General features: G+C 45.5%; 1 protein-coding gene and 1 long non-coding RNA gene across 10 annotated transcripts in view; one reads left to right on the top strand and one right to left on the bottom strand.

Annotated features, from left to right (window-relative positions):
- Positions 1-4,904: 4,904 nt before the first annotated feature.
- On the bottom strand, positions 4,905-7,336 carry LOC128783962 (uncharacterized). The gene is made up of 4 exons (XR_008429301.1): positions 7,211-7,336; positions 5,697-5,759; positions 5,589-5,616; positions 4,905-5,481 (listed from the first exon to the last, which is right to left on the bottom strand). It is a non-coding gene; the product is annotated as an uncharacterized LOC128783962 (long non-coding RNA).
- A 1,289-nt stretch (positions 7,337-8,625) lies between these two features.
- Positions 8,626-21,066, top strand: part of SYNJ1 (synaptojanin 1) — a 49,945-nt gene continuing 37,504 nt past the window's right edge. For all 9 annotated transcript variants that reach the window (XM_053936748.1, XM_053936749.1, XM_053936754.1 and 6 more), the window contains exons 1-5: positions 8,626-8,693; positions 9,996-10,139; positions 16,762-16,848; positions 17,243-17,510; positions 19,776-20,001. In XM_053936748.1, the coding sequence (XP_053792723.1) occupies positions 10,016-10,139; positions 16,762-16,848; positions 17,243-17,510; positions 19,776-20,001 (705 nt within the window). In that variant the 5' untranslated portion in view covers positions 8,626-8,693; positions 9,996-10,015. The remainder of the gene's footprint in view (positions 8,694-9,995; positions 10,140-16,761; positions 16,849-17,242; positions 17,511-19,775; positions 20,002-21,066) is intronic.

Here is a 21,066-nt window from a genome sequence, read left to right as displayed (position 1 = left end):
TTTTAAATAAAAACCCTGCCTCTAACCAAATAAAAACCAAAGAAGCCCTTTCTAATTTATTTTATTTCTATTTTTAATTTTTATAATAAAAGCCCTGCCTACTACCAAATAGAAAATTTTAAAAACCCCTTTATTTTAAACTATATTTGAATATTTTTCTATTTATGCTTTTGATATTTACATTTATAGTTTCTTACATATTATATTACAGTATATTGATGTACTATATTTAGATATATAAAATATATGACATGTCATGTGGTATAATAAGACATATACAGTATCATATCCATTATGTATTGTATCAATTTCTATGATTTTGGATTTTATATCTATCTACATATATTAATTATACATTTCTAGATTGATATTTTCTATGGATTTGATTTATATGTATCATCTATATTCATATGTACTTATATAAACATACTCTAAAATACTCTATAGAGTATAAAATACTCTATATCAAACATTAGAACATCTTACGGTGATAGATAATATTATTTATGTTACATGTTCTATTTATATGTATTCTATTTATATTTAAAATGGAAGTTTTATATTCCCATTTTTATATTTCTAGATTGGTTTTCTTACATTATAGTTATAATTTTGCATTTAAGATCCAATACCTAAAACTAAAATGCCAATACAAACAGCAACAAATTCCCACCCATACCGTCCAAAAATATTAGAATGGCTCCACCAGCCAACCAACTACCAGCAAAAAAAACCCACACTACACTCTTTTCACTAACAATTCTTATCACATCACAAAAATTAAACAAAAATGAAAAAAAAAACCTATACAATCCCACACAGCAAATCACAAAACCCACTAAAAAGAAAAAAAAAATCCAACTAACTTACTAAACTCCAAACCCTACAACAGACCCTGAACGTTACTAAAAAAAAAAAAAAAAACAAAAAAAAAAAAACTCTACCTCAACACTAACTCATAAAGAGAACCCAATACGCTATAAAATAAACTTAAAAAACCACCAAACCAATTACCGATATAAAAAAATCTAAACCACTAAGAAACAAAAAAATCACCACCCAAATAAAATAACTACCGAAAAAAATCCACCATATAAACAACCATGTTCCCAAAAATAAAACGAATAAAAACCAGCAACCAAATACATCAAACTACAAAAAAAAAAAAAAAAAAAAAAAAAAACTTCAATTAACAACAACAAAAAAATGATTCCTAACTCAATAAACCCATAATGCCTCAAACCATCATCAAAACTAAAATACCACCTGGAAATAAACACCAAGCCAAAAGATAAATGGAACCATAAACAATATCTCCCAGATTCTCTGCAACAACAAAACATACACGACAATCAAACATACCAAATGAATAAAACCTCTATAATACAATCAACAATAATGCAATGACCAATATTACAAAAACCTCACTAATTAACTACAGGACACTGCCTCAAACCCACCAAAACGAACCCACCATACTCACGCTAATAAAAGCCACCACAATCCAATTAAAAACCTAACCGCTACTTCATGCCACGACCCATAAAAAAACATTGTAAACCTTAAAATATAGAATTTTAAATTATCTTTTTATAATATAAAAATATTATTTAAAAACCCAACCAAAAAAATCAAAACAAATCAAAACAAAAAAAAAATCCACCAAATTCCACAAAAATGAAATCCAACAACAAAACTCAATCCAAATAAATCCTTGCCATCAGCACCTGAACCAAGAACCATAACATTCAAGAAGTACACCATGTCCTTTAGCATACACCAAGCACGAACAAAAGAAAACGATACAATCAATTCCTAAGAACCACCTCCAAAGCGCTACACCAAGGACCTTCGGAAAATGAAAAGCCGCGCTGCCGGCAGCGGGCGGAGCGCGGCTCCCGGCAGGAAAGCGGCTCCTGCGGCAGGCAGAGGCGGCGCCGCGCCGGGAGCCCCCCGCCCGCTCCCCCTGCCCGGCGGGGCCGGCACCGGGCCCAGGGGGCCCCGGCGGCGCCCGAGCCCCGCGCCCGGAGCGGACGGAGCGGCCGGCACCGGCCGGCACCGGCGCAGCGCCCGCGCCGCCTCTCCCGCCCGCCGGCCCGGCAAAGCTCCCCTCGGCTCCGCACGCCTCGCTCCGGCGCGGCTCCGGCAGTCCCGCGCCAGCCCGGCCGCGCCCAAGTCCCCTTCCACCTCGGCAGCTCCCCGGGCAACGCCAGCAGCTTCCCGCGCCACAGCCTTGGCTGCCGGGCCAGGGGCACAAGAAGCGCCCTCCAATGCAGCGGCACAGCCCGATCCCAACCCTTCAAACGCTGCGAGAGCTGCAGCCTCCTTCAATTCAACCCCCGGAACTTACGCCACACTCAGGTGCTCGCCTCACTTCAACAAGGGCAAATAAATGTGTTCTCCCCTTCAGTTTCAGCCCCTGTAAGAGCAGAAAAGAAGGGCTTGTCCTCAAATGAAATCCCTCAAGTTGTGGGAATCTTTCAAACCAGAGGGTTTTGGGAAAGCTGCAAAAGGCAGGCCTCAGAAACAGCAGAACTGCGATTCGAGCTAAGCATAAGATTTGTCAGCAGAAAAATTATATAAGAAGTAGAGGTGAACTACAAATAGAACAATGGGCTGTGTATTGTCGATTCCCTGACACCCCTGGGATACCCCTAACATCCTGGAAAAGGCAGCTTTTCCTTCAATCAATACCCTCAAAACCACACGTGAAAGGGGATCCCCCACCAGTTCAGACACGGTCAATAATGGAAGACAAGTCGCTACCCTCAATTTGAATTTCTTTCCTACTCAAAATACTTTTTTTTCTTTTTTTTTTTTTTTTTTTTTTTTTTTTTTTTTTTTTTTTTCTGGGAGCACCGGGGAGGGATTGGCAAGATGAAATTTAAAAGGGAAAGGAGAAATGTCCCCGCTACAAATGCACATGGGCTCACCTGTTTGGCTGCCGCTACCTGGCACAAAGGTTTGTCCCTCGGCACCTCCTCTGAGCAATGCTCCAGGTATCCAAGTGCGTATCCAGGTGATCCCCCAGACCCTGTCCGAAGCTGTCACCGTCCTTCCAAGGACAGCCCCAGGAGCCGCCCATAAACTCCTCTTCTCCAGCAGCTCCCTGTAAAATCAGCTGAGGCAAAGCCCCTAAAACAGCCGCCGGCAGGAGCCGGCCCCTCCTTATCCTCACAGTTCACACCTGGGGCTGCTCTGGCTTTCTTTCCAAATGAATTTAGAGACAAACTCCTATTTTTACCAATACCTATAAAAACGAAGCACTTGACAGGATGTAGTATTCTACACACCCCCCTCGGGGGGACGGCACCCGGCATGACCCCCCTCATTCGCCACCCACCTGCTCCTCCGCCGCAGCGTGCCTCCCTCTCCTAGGGACCTTAGGGTGCCCCAAATGACACCAGAGCCCCGAGTCTTCACCCCTTTTTCCTGGCCCCCAAAAGAAGGCACAGAACGAGTCTTAACTGCCCTGGACAGCAGCCCAGCACTTGCTTCCATCCCTTTCCACATGTACATTCCCCCGAAAGGGACTCTGCCGCAACAAGAAAGGGGGGCAGCCCCCAGAAGGGTCGAAGCTCCTGCCCAGCCTCGCTGTCACGGGCGAGGGGCAGAGAGAGGGAGCGGCAGAGACGGCGGGGACGCGGCACGGACGGCACGGCACAGAGCGGGGGCCGCTCTCAGCGCGATGCCGGCAAAGCCGCAGGTCCGGCGGGGCCGGGCGGGGTTTGACCGGCACGGGGGGATCCGCCGAGAGCCTCCGGCCCCGTGCGGGGACTCCCGCAAGGGCCCAGGGGCGCCGGGCTCCGGCCCTCTGGGCTTTATTCTCCGGCGCCCCCGGCCCCGCGGCTGCGGGGAAAGAAGGAACGGGGCGACGGGAAGAGAAGAGGGCTAGCAGGGCGTGAGAAAGGGTAGGGAGGGAGGTCGGGCTGTGGAGGAAAGCGGGAGGGCAAGGGAAAGGCCGGGAGCGGGGAAGAGGGATGGTGCACAGAGGAGGGAGAGAAGAGGAATAGAACGGAGGAGCGGGATAGGGACAGAGCAGGAAGGAGTGGGGGGGGGGGGGGGCGGGGGGTGTCGGGTTTGCGAGGGAGAGGAGGGGAGAGGGTCTGCGGACAAAGAACAGGAATACGGGGAGGAGGAAGGAAGGATGGAGGGGGGGACGAGAGGGGAGGCCGAAAAGGGAGAGAAAGGGGTCGGCTTTGGGGAGAGCGGGAAATGGGGGAAAGAGAGAAAGAAGAGGAATACGGGGAGGAAGAAGGAGGGGTAGAGAGCGGGACAGGACGGGGAGCCTCAGAGAGCCCCGACTCCACCCGAGCCCGCCCCGGCGGCCCGCCCTGCTCGGGATGCTGCGCTCGGCGGAGCTCGGCTCGGTTCGGCCCCGCTCGGCTCCTCGCCTACACTCGGGCTGTTCTCCGCTAGACTCGGCTGGATTCGCCTCTTCGGCGCACCTCGGCTCGGCTCAACTCGGAGCCGCTCGCTCCGTTCGCCTCCATTCACCTCCGCTCGGCTCCGCTCGACTCGGCTCGGCTCCGCTCGGCTCCATTCACCTCCGCTCGGCTCCGCTCGGCTCCCCGCGGCAGCGCGCCTCCCGCGCACGCGCACAGCTCGCCGCTCTCCTGCCGCCGAGCCCCGCGCCCGGCCCGGCCGGCGCACGGAAACCCCCGCGCCACATTAGACCCAGCAGTTTCTGCGCTAAACCCTTTCTGTCCTAGAAGGAGATAACTTCTCTACCTCCTTCGTCTCCTCAGTTTTCTTCTTTGATTTCAAAATCAGAGTTACAAAAACCTACTCAAGTACAAGTAAAAGACTTAGTAAATAGTCAAAGTAATCCCATAAATTTCATAACCTAAAGAAAACGTTATAACGTTTCCACAAAAAAAAAAGAAACCACACGAGATTCGTACTCATTGTGTCAAACAAACCTTATTTAAAATACTAAAAAAAAAAAAAAGCTAAGATAAATAGTTCCACAACCAAAACAAAACATGTAAGTAACACTAACTAAAACTACACATCCGAATACACTCCTGTTTATCGGTCACCAATCCTAAAACCCCATTTTGTTCTTACCTTGTTAGTTTACCTCTTCACAACTAACATATATCCCTCACAAACTTTAAATTGTAAATGAAAAAATCCTATACATATAGTATAACATAATATAAACTATTAAAACACAATTTATACACTATTACCCCAAATTACAGTTAAACCACAAAAATTAAAATTATTAAAATCATTACAAAAAATACAATTATTATGTTTAGTTACAAAAAAAAAAACCCAAACAAAAACCCACAAATCCACAAAGAAGTTACCTCAAAATATCAAAACTATAATTAAAAACAACGCGACTAAGACCCAACATAACAATAATACATAAAGAAAGATCCAATCACTCTGACACGAATTTAGTTCTCAACATCAATTCCCACGAGAGCGACGAAGCGGGTCTGTGGGCCAGTTGCTGAAGGGGTCCGCCTAGAGCACACAAACAGGAATGGAGCCTAAGAGCTGCACCAGGAATTGAGACCAGAGCAAGAACAGCTGCTGCCTGCCACCGCTCACTGCTCACCTTGCCCACTTACCTTGACTGCCACTATCTGGCTTTAGTTCCTAAAAATAAAGACAAAGAAAATAGCTGTAATACAGAGGCACCATTTATACTCCCCCTGCAAAGACAAAGGGTGACTGACCTTCTCGGGGGACCCCCCTCACCCGGGACGGGGCCCTCTGCCACGGATTCCATCTGGCTGCGTCTGAAAGAACGTGAGGACAAAAGTCAGAGCACTGCAGGATAACTTAACAGCTCCAGATAGCCTTCATCAATCTACAGATCCCATCTAGAGTCCAAATACACCCCACATTACAAATTTCCAGGCCCTATGCAGCAGGGCAGAGATGCCCTGAAGACCGGATAGGACCAAGGCATTCCAGGGCGGGAATCCCCCGGTTATCCCCAGCCCTGTGGATGCTACCCCGCACTATCACTTCCTGCCTAGCCCTAGCATTAGGGTCACTGCCTGCACCTCTGAGCGCTCCTGCCATGGTCCTGCATTGGAGCTGCTGCCTGCAGCTGCTCTCAGGGAAATGGGGCTGTTGCTAGGGCTGCTGTTTAGGCTTTGGGCCAGGGCTGGTACACCTGTACTCTACCTTATATCCTAACCCAGACCCCTTATTTTCACTGTGTGCTCTCTAGCCTTTGCGTTGTTCACCTCTAAAGTCTCTGTGTCTCTGCCAAGCCCACCTGCTATTTGTTCCCCTGCTCTCAGCCTCTCATTTACTGTTTCTGGCCCCTGGCATCTGTCTGTCATCCTCGAGGCCCTGCTTTGCTGTTCAAGATGCCCGTCTGCCTCTCAGTTGCTCGGGTGGTGTTCAAGGTAAGGGCTGGGGGAGGGGTGACGACCTGTCAAGAGTCCAGAACATCCCTCTGGCTGCCCTGGCTGTCTTGAGATCCTGGCAGGGGTCTTGGAGACCCTGGCATGAAGTTAAAAACATCTGTGGCTTCGATTTTAGCCTGTGGAAAAGGCTGTCAATTTTGTATGAGGAGTTACAAGCGAAAAGGATTTGAGTAGTGTAGTAGGGGAATTGACATAGGGTGAAAAAGTAGAATTTTGGGGTTTTTTAGAATGTAATTCAGGGGTACAAGATGAAGGAATCTGGGCGTGCCCTAGCCTTTTCTTCCTTCTTGTCCTCCATGTCTCGGTGTGATAATGACACTTTTCTATTGGTCTAGGATAGGGACACACTGTCCAACATAGATTTTAGGTATTGGTACAGGAACTGTAAGCATGATACACATAATTTTGAGTATATAACGTGGGAGACGCCCGGGACTCGGGGCAGACTGCCATGGCTTCTATACTAGCCGGACCTCGGCAGGTCAGAGAGAAACTATTATAGATAAGAAAAAATAAACAACCTTGAAAAAGCAACTGGACGCATTCCAGACCTCTTCTTCGGCTGCGTTCGGGCTAGGGAAGCAAAAACCCTTTACGATCTCTCTTGGGGTCACCCTGACCTATAGGAACCCCGAGAGAGAAGAAATCCACATCTACCCTACCTTATACCCTAACCTGTATCCCATAATTTCGCTGTGTGCTCTTTCTGTTCCTCAGCCTGTAACGTGACACCCTCGAGTCTCCCAGCTTAATGCTGCCCTGCCAGCCCCGGACGCTACCCCCGCCTTTTTTCTTTCGGTGTTGCGTACCTGTGAGCGCTATGGTGACATCCAAGCCTCCTGTCTGCTGTCGCTGTTATGGTCACAAAGGCGCCTGGGAGCAGCCATATGCATCTCGCCGGGAGGGGCGGGGCCGGGCGACGTGCGACACGCAACGCGGGGGCGGGGCGACGTGGGGGCGGGGCGAGACGCAACGGGGGGCGGGGCAATGTGACGACAAGAGAACGCATGGGGCGGGGCGGGGGCGGGGCGAGGGGAGGAGCCGGGGCCGGGGCCGGGGCGGTGCCGGGGGAAGGGTTCGTGTGTGGGCTGGGCCTTAGGATGAATGATAGGTGCTGCTGCGCCGGGGGAGGGAGCGACGGGAGCGTGGCTTCTCAGGAGCCTCAAAGAAAATCCTCCTGCCTGACAGCACCCGGCCCCAGCACGGTCTGGAGCCAAACCTTGGTGATGAACATTGCCTTGGAGACCGGATAGGACCACGGCAAAAAGAAACCAGCTGGGGGGGAAAAAAAAAACCCTCAGCAGGGCCGGGAGCGTGGGGGCTGCGGGAACGATAGAGCGGGAGCTGCGGGCGGTACCCGCCGGGCGGGGCCCCGGGACAGCCGCGGCACCGCGGGCTGCGGTTCCGCCCCTGCCCGCCCCCGTGTCCCTGCAGAATGCGGAGCTCGCTCTCTTCGGCTGCCCTGGTCCTGCCGTGCCAGCGGCAGCTGTGCCAGGAACGGGGAAAACCCCGTTGGCTCGGGCAGCTGTCTAGTCTGCCTCCGAAAGTGCGCCCCCTTCGCTAAGACCCTGTCGAGCCACACGAGCGGCTGAGGGTAGTGGGCTTGTTCTACTGAGAGCTCTTTAGGGCTCTGCAGCTTCCTCCCGAGGCCAGCTCTGATCTCTGCTCTCTGCGAGCAGTGACAGGACCCAGGGAACGGCTGGAGCTCTGTCAAGGGAGGGTTAGGCTGAGTATCAGGAAAAGTTATTCCCCCAGAGGGTGCTGGACACTGCCCAGGCTCCTCAGGACAATGGCTCCGAGGCTGCCAGGGCTCCAGGAACATTTGGACAGCGATGTCAGGGATGCATTGGGTGGGATTGTTGGAGAGTCTGTGTAGGGACAGGGGACGGACCCGATGATCCTTGTGGGTCCCTTCCAGCTCGGTTCCACGGTTCTATTCCGTGACTGCTGCCGGGAAGACGCCGGCTTCAGACGTCTCCCCCCCGACCCGAGGGCTGTGAGTATCGCAGCCCTTTGCCCAGCGAGGCGGCTCAGTGATGGCTCAGTCCGCACGGCTGTTCCTGAGCCGGTCCCTTGGGTTCTGCTCCTCCTAATAATTCCGCAGCGGGACCTGGGCCTGGCTGCGCTTAGCACACGGCTCGGTTTGTTTAAACCGCAGCTCCGTCCCACCTCGGCCCAGCGCCCGCCCCCCGGCACCTCCCCTCCGGGGCGGGCGGCGCAGTGCGGAAGGACGCGGGGCCGGGAGGAAGCGGATCCCGCCGGCTCCGCGGCGCCGGGCGGGGCGGGCGCACGGTGAGCGCGGCGGTACCGCGGGGCCGGCCCGGGGCTCGGGGGGCCCGTGCGGGCTCGGGCGGCAGGCGGGATGGGGCGGGCGCTGCCAGGCCGTCCCGGTGCGCCGTGCGGGAATGCGGCGGCCCGGCCCTGGGAGCCCCGCGGCTCGGCCGTGCCCTGAGCCTTCCCGGGCGCGACGGGGCCGGGGAGAGGCCGGAGCGGGACCGAGAGGCCGTGCGTGTCCGCTCCGGAGGTCGGGGAGCTGCCGGGAAGGGAGGGCGGAAAGCCCCGCTCTTGGCGCTCCGGAGCAATCCTCCTTCTTGCGTTTTCCCGAGCTTTAGCACGGAAAACTGGGCTGCTCTCGCATTTGTTTATGGTTTGCTGCAGTGTGAGAGTTCTGTGGGGTTTTTTTAAGATCTCACTCGTGTGTAGCTGGCGGGCAGCGTCACCGGTACGACACTGCGATGTTTCAGCCGCCGCAGGGCAGGGTTTAAGTCCAAATCAAACCCTGCCTTCGTTAAAAAAGGGGGAAAAAAAGCTGAAAATAGATTGACGTTTTTGTACGACCCTTTAAAATGTCTTGACGGCTTCAGTGTTTAAAATATACTGTCTTTTTGTACAAGGGCAGAATTAGTAAAATAGATCTAAAAATGAAGGCTCCCCCTCTGCTTTTGGCACTAGTTTGCCATTAAGGTGGTTGCTACTCTTCCATATTGCTGGTAGCTGAAAAACCTTTTTTTTTTATTTATTTCCCTAAGAAGAAATCCTGTTTATTAAGTTTTGTGATAGAAATTGCTTTAAACTAAAATGGAGTAGGATTGTATTTAGGTATGTTCCCTGAGAAGGTGGAGAGGCCCTGGGCCAGGGTGCCCAGAGAAGCTGTGGCTGCCCCATCCCTAGAAGTGTCCAAGGCCAGGTTGGGCAGGGCTTGGAGCAGCCTGGGATGGTGGAATGCATCCCTATGCATGGCAGGGGGTGGCACTGGATGAACTTTAAGGTGCCTTCTAACACAAACCAGTGTGGGATTCTTTAAAATTCTAGTGTCTCAAAGAAGCTTTTAAATAAATCCAGATTTTGAAAGGTGTTTCTCTGGGTAGTTCTGGTTTTGAAACACTCTTATGCCATATTTAGGTAATCCCTGTATTTTTTTTGGACATAGATAAACTAAGTCTCTTATGCGGTAGAATGAGGGAGCAGGGGATTTTGTTGTTTGTTTTTGTTGAACACGTTAAATCCCTAGGAAAGGCCGTGGGTCAAACCAGCTTTGCAGCAGGTGTCTGGAAACACAGGGAGGTTTCATTAACATCATCTTGTGTTGGCTAGGGCTGCGTGTTTGAGGCAAAATGGCTTTCAGTAAAGGATACCGTGTCTATCACAAGTTGGATCCACTTCCCTTCAGCGTGATCGTGGAAGCCAGGAACAGAGAAGAATGTCTCATGTTTGAGTCCGGAGCTGTGGCTGTCCTCTGTAAGTCGATCTGTTTTGATAACTACTGTGTTGGAAAGGTGGCAGACTGCACATTGTGTGAGCCATTTTATTTGTGGAATGTAAAGAAGCAACTGTTCTGGTTTTCTGTTTGCTAATTCAGAGGCTTCTGATTTAAATGAGAAAAGAGACATTTTCTTATCTTCATCTGTTGAGAGAGAATTTTGCACATTTCACTACATTTCTTTATACATCTATATTTTCATGTCCACTAAATTTTCTTATAATTGCCTCCCATATCACTTATTTCTTGGGTTCTGAAAAACGCTATTTTGAACATGCGATAACTCATTAACAAGCTAATTCTGATGTTGCATTTCACAGCAATAAATTCTATATTCTTAAATGTTATATCATAATTTGGTTTTATCTCATTTTGTGTGATTTTTAGCTTTATTTCATCCCTGTATTTTTAACCTCCCTCAAGACTTGGTATTGCTTTGTCTTGTAATAAAATGAGTAATATTTGAAGCAAAATGCCTTGCATTGCAAAGTTATTTTTGTGTTTTAAGTGAAAAATGCATGAGATAGTTCCCTAAATTTTTGCACCCTCCCTCCTTGTTTTTTTTTTTTTGCTGGAGAACACTAAAATGAGAAATGCAGAAGAGAACCATAAGGCCTATACATAGACTTTTAAATTATGTAAAATTATAAAATATGTTTGTGTTCTTTAGGAAGTCAAAGCACCTGGTTGCACAGTGTTTCAGAGCTCGATTTTGGCTCCTCTATAGAAAACTTGCATTCCATGGAAGTAGTTTTCTCCTTAGCCAGCACCTGTTAGAGGCCAGGCAATGACTGACATGGTTGCTGCAGCTGTATGATTGTCCAGGTGAACAGTGGATGCTTTTCTCCTATTTTTAAAATTCTGCTTTTTTTTCTGGTATGGTTTCTTCTTACTATGTATTTAAGTCATCTCCCTGACTTTGGTAGCAGTATCCATAAGGCACTGTAGTGTGGATTGGGAATAAGTGTCCATTCATAAGGGTAGCAAGCAGGTTTAGTGCAAGACATAAAATGTTTTGAACATTTGTGGAACAGGTTGTTCTAGCCTGTATTTAGTAATTATTATGCTTGAGCTAATAAGGGCTAACAGATGAAATCTTTTTTATTCCTGAAGGTTATGCTCAAAAAGGGCAGTAAGTCACTTCTCGTGCCGGGATACGCTGCAGGCACCTGGATAAATGTCCTTTCCTAAAAATCAAAACTCATGTCAAAGTTCTTGCCCACTTCCCGACCTTGTTGTTACCAAGCAGAGGAAGCCAGGCATGAAGAAGTTTGGAAGCCTCTCTCCTCTTGCATTCTGTACTTAGTGATAGCTCCTTATTAATCTGCAAAGTGCTGTCCTTGGAATTCTAATTGGTAGGTTATGTCATAGCAAATGTTTGTACTCAGCTGGAAGTAGTTACTGAGTATTGTTTTCAGTAAACTTAACCAGGGAACTGGTTACTCTTTTTCTGTCTGGTACACGGGCATAGTTTTCCGCTGAATATTGAGCAGTGGCATTTTTCCTTAATTCCCTCTGTTTTATTTCTGTATAATTCCCTAAATTCTTTAGGTACTGATACTTTTCTTAATGGTTGGAAGATCACAATCTTAAACTGACAGCAGAAAAAGCCCAGGAGTCCCCTAGCTCAGGTTTCTTTCTTCTCTTTTTCTGCTTGCTATTCCCATCTGGTATCTGATCTTTTTAATGCATGTTTAAAGGAATACAATTATTAGTACTTTGGGAAGATTTGTGAAGTGTTACTTCTGTCTCGCTGGTGATGTCTCAGAATCCAGCCAGAAGATTCCAGTCTGTAGCTGTACAAATTTACAGATATTTGTACAAATAATAGACAAAGTTAATGCAATACTGCTGTCCCTTGGGGAAGATTTCCCATGTTTGCAAAATCTCTGTGAATAGATAGATAAATGGTCAGATCAAGTATGTATAAATTTAAATCCAGAACAGCATCGCTTTAAAATGTCAAAAACTTCTGGGTGTTGGTGATGGTGCTACCTCTTCTTAGACTACAAAAATTGACAATACTAACCTCAAAACTGTTAGACATTTTTCCAAATATTTTAATAAATACTGGAGATGAAGTAACATGTTTGCCCTTATACCTGATCATAGTTCTTACCTGTATGCAGAGTGGATAATATATGCACAGCCTAGTGAAATACATTTTAGCATTAAAACTAATACATGTGGTTCAGTTCTGAGAGCCTTAGTGAACTGCACCCCTTGGAATATCCATGTACAGAAATTTGGCTTTGAGATGGGCTAAGAGAACGGGATGGAGGCTTACTGATGGCTTCAGTGTCATCTTAAAGGAAGCACATCTGTCATTTTGCTGAGGGAAGGATAACTGCGTTAGCCTTCCTCCCCTGTGCCCTCGGTGAGGCACTGCAAGATGATTCAGAGGATTTAGTTCAGCCTCGGCAGGAAATGCTGCACAGCTCAGATGCTGGGTGATTTTCAGTGTGTGTGCCATGTGCTGCTCCAGTCAGCCAGGTCGGATGGAAGCAAGGAAGAGGGTCGAAGGGACAGTTCGACACCACCAGAGGTGGTGGTTGTGCAACCACTCAGTCTGAACGTGGGAGCTGCCCAGGCCATACTTCTCCTGGAGGTGCTCTGTGTGAATTAACTGATGTTGCTGTGACTGAAACAGCTGAGCAATACTTGGCTTTCCTTTGTGCATTTAACACCTCTTTGGTCCTGGTACTGGGTTAGCCCGAGACACTGGAGTGTGTGGGATCCTTCTCAAAGCCCGATGAGAGCACCTGGGTTTAAATGTCAGCAGCTTCACTGCTGATTTGTTTGGAATTTAGTGGGAGGGTGTCACAGATCTATTTTTCTTACTTCCCATGTGAAATGGGCAGTATATTTATTCTTTGAAATAGGGCTCTCTGAGATGTCTTAGCTGGAAAGGTTTCCCTGGCTGGGCAGGAGTGTGTTCTCTCTCTCTCCTGCTGGTGAGTCATCCCAAATGAGTGGTAAGCTGTCTTTACTCCTGTCTCCTGCCATGGAGAACGTTCTGTCTGGGAGAACAGAGCCATGAGCGCCCCGAGCAGAAGCGTCGTGTGCATCCTTGGACTTGAGTGTCACAGTAAAGCTGAGGAGAGAGTAGGTGTGAGCAGGAGGAGGCACGGTGCCCACCTGGGCTCTCTGGAGCTGAAGTGAGAGCTGTAGTAACCCATGTGCAGCAGGCACCCTGGCAGCTGTTCATTGTGGTTAGCAGTGCTGCTCAGACCACTTCTTAGTAAGAAAATTCTTCCATGCAGTTAAACCAAGGTGGTCTCAGCAGGCCTTGAAAAGCAATCTGGCAGGGTTTTCTCATCCCCAGCGTCCTGAGCTGAACCATTACTAGGAGTGTGTCAAAAAGAGGTATCAAAAGTAATAAAATAGTTCTTTGGTTGGTTTAATTTAATAGATGGAAGTGGTGACTCTATTCTGATTTTAATGTCACCTCTGTGGTAATATTCAGGTGTTAGCTTTAATTTAAATACCAAAAATCTAACTGTCCTAATTTGACAAAACCCTTGAAAACCTTAGTCTTAAAAGATAAAAACCAAATTGTGTTAATAAATTTTTCACCTGTTTTTTTCAGATTTTTCAGATTCTAAACCTTTTAAAATGACAGTTGTGTGGACTTTGTCTAATCTAATGTCTAATCTAATGTAAGTCAGAAGTCTTGGGTCTGAAGGAAATGCACATAATTTCAGGACTGTGGTTTTGTTCCCAGCTCAGAGTTCCATAGTCTACCTGGAAACTGTAGCCACTAACTTGTCTCATGGCCCCCTATGAGCGCACCAAGAAGAGAACCCAACCATAGAAAGCTTACATGGTGGCTTTCAATGTGATCTGAACCTTTTAATTGTTAAAACTGGGAAACTGATTTCTGGGTCTGGAATGAAGAGGAGTGCATTTTGAACCAGATTATCCTGAAAACAGGATTGTTGATGGGGTTCCATTTCAATAACACTGGGGCAGCCGACTTACTCCCTTCAAAATAATTGTTCACCTTTCTTGTGAGAGTCCGTGATTGATAAGGTGTGCTTGTTGCAGCTGGCATTTTAAAATGCTGTGGCCTGTTAATCCTCAATAAATAGTGACTTGAAATTTTGTTTTTTTTCTCTTGACACTGCAAATGGGGCTTTCTGGCTTTCTCCAGAGTTACATTATAAAGTGATTTGAAGATCGCTTTGTAAGTGTTGTGATTTTGTGGAGTTTTTTGTTAGTTTGGTTTGGGTTTCTTGATACTGCCTAATAGTGATCATGAAAGGATTATTATTATTATTATTATTATTAATAATAATATTTCAATTTTTGAAGGGCTGAAGATAGGGGTAAGTAGGACTGGTGCCTTGGGCTTCTAGAGAGCAGACTTTGGCCTGGGTAAGAGTCCCTTGGGAAGAGAATGGAAAGGGGTGTGGTGAAGCTGTGTCTTCCTGATTTCATCTTGGTTTTCAGAAGCTTCAAGTGCTTTTCCTTGATGTTGTAAGACTCCTGACCATAGGACGTTCCTGACTGGGCACTGCCTCAAAAGCAGAAGCCTGGGGTCGGTGAGCATGGACCAGGGCAGGATGGAGGAAATGATGCCATATTTGACATTTTCCCATGTGACAACAAATCGAGGTGGGAAAAGTGCAGGCAGTGTGAGAGTGAAAAGCTTAGATGGTCACTGTGGAAAAGCTTTGAGTTCACACTGAATTAGGTCCAATGTAAATGAAAAACATAGCATGAAATGCTTTTGGTTGGTTCTTGGGCACTTTAAGAGAATAATAATTGACTAGCCACAGTAAGATGCTCTATTTTTATTTGGTTAGTTGGTTGGTTTTGCAACCCTTTGCTGCCTTATTAGCCTTTGTTGGCCTTTTTTGTTGGTCTGAATTTGCAAAACCCATGTTACTTAATTTACTTCGGGCATTTATTTATTAAGGCTTAACAAGGATATCCAGCATTCTCTGCAATGGAAAAAGAGGATAAATCCATAAAAGACAGAAAAGGCATTGTTCTGACATGTCATTAAATTCCAGCAGGCACCTTTAAGAAAAATCCTGCAAGAAGTTTAAAACAAAATTTGATCTTTCCATAATAATTTCAAATGTGGAGGAAGAACACGGCAGCTTTCTGGTTATGGAAAACTGAGTTTAGAAGAGTACATTGGTATCATTAAACCTTTTCTCAAAAACAGATTGAAGGAACCAGGGTCTGAAGTCTAGAAGTTTGTTCCAGCCTAGTGGTTTTCTGGTTAAGAAAAACACGGTTTGGTGATGCTGACAAAATGTTTTTAGATTAGCTTCATGTTCTTAACACTCACTCTGGGTGAGGACTTTAGAAATACATCCTCATGCTGCTATAAAACTATTTTTATTGCATCTATTACAGGAATATTAGTGCAATAAGGTAAAGAAACTTTTAAAAAATCCACTGAATAAAACATCGAATGGGGTTGGATTTCAAGCTGTGGTTAAATAATTGTTTAATCTATTGTAAATTGTCTGATCCACTTTAATAAAACAGCTGGCAGATATTTGAACAAGCAGTAGGCTTGTGCACAGGCAGGGCTATACTGATCTTAGGGGATACTTGTTAGAAAGAGCAATTCTAAGTAAAATAGAAGGTTTTTTAAAATTCTAAATAAAATAGAGATTTTATTCTAAATGGCATTGCTAATGTGAGAGAGAGCAAAACAGAATTCCAGGGCAAATGGGCATTTTGATTTACTCTTCTTCATGTCATGCCCTGAGGTTTTTAGTGTCAAAGCAAAATGGTGCTGATTTTTGGTAACCATGGAATCTTGATCCCTGTAGATCAAGTGACAAAGCTGGAATTGTTGTTGTTGACCAAGACTGGTGCAGTCTTGGTCATGAGCTAAAGCTCAGGATGGGTGGGATCCTGCTGCTTTGCAGCCAGGCTGGTGGGCCTGGCTGTTATAGTGCTGATGAAAGGGCTAAAATATACTCTTAACTCCCAGGAGAGCAATGGCAGATTTACTTCAATTTCTTCTAAAATATGACAGGGTTGTTTTGTGGGTTTTTTTTCAAAACTGTCTCTGAAAATTGTGTCTTCCTAATTCATCTAAGACATGGGTTTTAAATACCAGTTTTTGTGGACCTGCAAGAGTTTTGATCTGCTTGGAATATATCTAAGATAGTTAAAATGGACTTGTGATAGTCTTGCTCAGAGATAATACTGCCACATGATGGTTTTATTCTTGGAGAAAAGGGGTAATTTTTTTTTCCATGAAAAAAGCAACATTAAGCACTAATTTTAATTACAGGAGAGCATTCTCAGGCATCTTATTTGTCTGTGCTGTACATGCTTTTTATAATAAGAGATGATTTTGTTAAAAATGCCAGTGTTCTCCTTCAATATCACTTGGAGTTTTGCTTTTTTATTGCTTAAAAACACAGCATGATCATACTTTGTCACAGAATCAAGCCATCATTTTCCATTATAAAGTGCCATATGCTCATACATTTTGATTTCTTTCCAGAAGCATCATGTAAGTGGCTGCTTTTGTAATCCCTCAGGTTTTCAGTTTGGAGTGGCTTGTTCTCGCTGCCATAGTATTGGGGCTTTTACATCAGCAAATCTTTCATTTTCTCTCCACAGCTTCTGCAGAAAAAGACACAATCAAGAATACGTACTCCAAAGTCATGGATGCGTATGGGCTCTTGGGTGTGTTAAGATTAAACCTCGGTGAGTCAAATATGTAAAACTTGAATTTTTCATTTGGGGCAGAATACTGTGCTGCTCCTGTAAGACTGGATCTTTGCAACAGGAACAGGGCTTATTTTTTTCTATTTGTTTGCTTGGTTTGATTTTTTTTCTTTGCAGAATAGCTTACAAATTTGGACCACTCCCAGAAATGAGGGAGTGGACAAAAATAACTTCTGTTTTTGCAATCCCTGTCCTTTGCAGAGTAGTTTCTCCTTTTCTTCTGTAGAGCTTGGGGATGTGTTCTCGGCGTTGGTTCTCTTTTTACATTTTTCAGGCAAACTGGGGTGGGCTTGTGTGCCTTCAGCACTTGAATGAATCAACATCTGCTGTGCTAAGATCCATTCTCTTTCCTGTGCCCTTTCTTGTTTTGCAGGAGATACGCTGTTACATTATCTGGTTCTGGTAACAGGATGCATGTCTGTGGGAAAGATTCAGGACTCTGAAGTTTTCCGAGTTACTTCCACCGAGTTTGTGTCACTGCGGGTTGACCCAACAGACGAGGATCGCATTTCAGAAGTGCGCAAAGTGTTGAACTCCGGAAACTTTTATTTTGCCTGGTCTGCCACTGGTGTCAGCTTAGACCTGAGTCTCAGTGCTCACCGCAGCATGCAGGAGCACACCACTGACAACAGGTTCTTCTGGTGAGTTCAGAATGGGTTCAGTAGGCGTTACATAATGAATTCTACAAACTAATGCCTGGCAAGTTTTCATCCTTGTCTTTCCCAGCTCTTAAGTGTGCACCTTTCTCCCAGAAATCTTGAGATGGGACAGCATTACTCGAACATTTTCTAAGGGCAGAAGTATATTACTTATGACAGGATGGTTTTGTGACCACTTGGAAGTTTCTTAATTGGAAGGCACAGATTTTTCACTGCTTATGTTGTATTTTCATCTGAACATCTCCTGATGTGATGTTGTGCTGTTGTGTTTCCGTTTTGGTGCCTCTTAATTCTTCATCAATTGTGTCATTTTTTAAATGGGTGTGGTTATGAAACGTCAAAGAAAAAAATTACTATTTTTTAGAATGTTCTGGATTCTAAAATGGTGTGGTGTTTATACATAGATTCCAAGGGGGTTTCCAACATAGGAAAGCACTTCAAAAGTTCTGTTACTCAAAAAATTGTGGCATTGCAGGTTTTGTTGAGACAGCAGGTAGGCTCTGCTACAAAGTGCACTTTGCTTGGCTGCTGCACTCACTCCTTTTACTGGATATTTTTGAATAAAGTATTGTTTTCACACAAAATTTTTGGTGAGAGGAATACTGCTCTTTCTGCCGATCAGCAGCTTAATGCACACCGACACGTCAGAAATTCTGTTCCCTTCAGCCTTTTTTAAAAATGCTCTGTGTGTCCAGGAGTCTTGGAAAGGTGCTGAAGACTTGGCTTTACACTATTAGAACTGGTGAAAAGCTACATCTGTCCCTCTCTTCTGGCCAAAATGCACCAAACCAGCTCTACCATATGAGCCAATGTTTCCCTGGTCTTAGGTGCTATTTCGATCAGGTAGAGGAATCTGATCAGAGTGAAATGTAAGAAAAAATTACTAAGGTAGGAAATAAGCTCAGGTCTTCAGAAACATATTTTCCTTGATGTAGGCTTACAGGGGTGGTAGAAACCTTGCTGTTTGTCTGTGCTCTGGAAAAAGACTTGGCTCTCCATTGATCAGTCAGTACATCAAGGCTTGAGAAATGATGCCTGTTGACCTGTCCAAATAAGCTGGGCTGATTCTGACCACTGTTGTAAAATTTTGGCAGCTACCCGGTTCTATGGTTTTTTTAGTAAGGACCAGTCCTCCCAGGAGGTAGGTGGAATGTCCAGTTTCCAAGATCTAGAAATGTAACCACTAAAAGTCAAGAACAAGAAGTATTCTGCAGATGCACTTGAGTGAGCTTCCTGAAGATTTTTCTGTGCCGAACATCTAGGCTCAGAGTGCCCAGGGAAAGAATATTGTTTGCTTTCAGTGTCCTATTTTAATGCGCCTGTATGCTTAGGTTTAGGATGAAAAGGCTAAAATTAAAGAGCTTCCACTGTTACAATGAACATGCTGTTTGTAATTCCAGTAGAATTTTCTGGGCAGAGCCACAACCAGACATCTTCCTGGAGTTAGCTTTTCTTTGCTATGCAGAAAACGTTGCTCCCTTTTTATAGAAGTGAATGTTGCTGAAGAAGACCAAAAGCCTCACTAGAGTGAGGCAAACAAAAAATTTCACAAAACCCAAACTTTAGTCTTATTTAATACAGCATTGATTAGTGCTGGGAAATGCACGGGTACATTCAAACTGTGGATCTTCTTTTCATGTGAACAGTAACTGCTACTGGAGAATTACGTATGCAGTATATAAAGTACCAGCACTCAGCCCTGAAATTGGTGTTTAAAGATATTTGAGAACCAGCTGGCTTGGAATGTATTCCTGGAAGCCTGTCTAGGGTTAGGGTTAGGTGACATATAATGAGAGTATTCAATGTATATTGATAAGAATTTCTATTCTAGCTTTATTTTGTGGTGGTGTGAGATTGAATGGTGCTTTACACATACAAAAAAAGTAATTCTGTCATTGGAATTCTGTCATGCTTTCCTAGAGTCTGTAATCTCTGGCTTGTGAAAACAAGGCTGAGCAGAGAAGTATAAACGAGCTTGGAGTGTTGGTTTTTTTGGTGGGTGACAAGCAAGGGCTATAAGGGTTATTATTTTAAGGCCGTGGAAATTCATCGCTTCATTCCATCTTCTTACTGTGCTATTTCAGGAAGATTTAAATGAGAGTTATATCACAAAACTATAGCATGCTTATTTTCCTGGTCTTATTTGTGTTAGTAGGTGTAAACTGTAAGGAGTTAGTAGTTGGCTTAAGAGTTCGAGCTGAATTGCAATTCCTTCTGGTTATTTGATGGTTGTTTTCTCCCTGATAGGAACCAGTCACTGCATTTACATCTGAAGCACTACGGTGTGAACTGTGACGACTGGCTGTTACGCCTCATGTGTGGAGGAGTGGAGATCAGGACAATTTATGCAGCTCACAAGCAGGCGAAGGCTTGTCTCATTTCACGACTAAGCTGTGAACGGGCTGGCACCCGGTTTAATGTCCGGGGAACAAATGATGACGGTCACGTTGCCAATTTTGTTGAAACAGAGCAGGTATGTTATGCTCCAGTGCCCATACCTTGGCTGGCAAACCAATGTAAGTCCCCATGTGATGAGATTTTTGTTCTAAACCAACGAATCACAAGTCAAGTCTGCCACCAGCAGATATTGGAATAGTTTCTTTGATGCTAAATTAGGAAGCTAAGTAGGTTATGTAATTTGATGATCTTGGTTTTTAGTGTGGCTTATGGTCGGGGCATGCCTGGGTCTGAGTTGCAGTAGCTTAAGAAGGTGCTGAACTCCTGTGGGTGGCTTCCCCTGAGCCCCTTGAGCTGCATGGCAGCACGTGCCACTTATGGCCTGAGCTAATCTAAAGTAAAAGAAACAGGCAGAAGGGATTTTTGGCAAATGCCAAAAACATCGGTACCTTGTGGCTCAGGAAAGATAAAAGCGTTCCACTTAGCACAGCTCCTCTGAAAGGCAGCTTGTAAAGCCACTGTCATTCTGCTGCCTTGGGTTTTCACAGCTCTGCCCTCACTACACAGAAATGTGAGAACCTGCTAAATCCTTATTTGCTGGCTTTCCTTGGCTCACTTTCCACGTTAGCCTATTCCCGAGGGGTTGTTCCTGCAGCTGTGTTCGTGCTCCTAGGTTTCCTTGGCTGACTCACTGACTCCTTCCAGAACGCGGGTGACTGAAGGAAGACTTCATGCAGGAGGGACTCTGCTTGTACACCTCCAGTTTCAGGAGTTTAGTCAGAACACTCTTGTTACACTTTCTCTACCCAAGTTTCCTAGTGTGTCAGCATCACTGAATGGCTGTGGTGTGTTATTCCACTTTAGTTTTCCTTTCCTGGATACTTCATGGGCCATGATATGTTTGTTTCTGATGCAGAAAATCTGTGCAAGTGTTCTGAGTAGGCTGCATGGTGATTTTCTGTGCACTGGTGTTCATTTCAACTGTTCCTGCAGGAAAGTCTTATCAAGTTGTTTAAAACATCTTACTCCTAGTGCAGAAGTTACTCAAGCCCAAATAGTAAAAGCTGTATTTCCTTACACATCTGTGAATTGTGATTCTGCAAGGGAGCATGAGAGTGACAGAACTTTTTGTGGGACTTTG

Source organism: Vidua chalybeata, chromosome 2, assembly GCF_026979565.1.
Source record: "Vidua chalybeata isolate OUT-0048 chromosome 2, bVidCha1 merged haplotype, whole genome shotgun sequence".
NCBI lineage: Eukaryota > Metazoa > Chordata > Aves > Passeriformes > Viduidae > Vidua > Vidua chalybeata.
The sequence above is the reverse complement of the archived record's forward strand: the minus strand, read 5'-3'. Positions and strand labels throughout refer to the sequence as shown.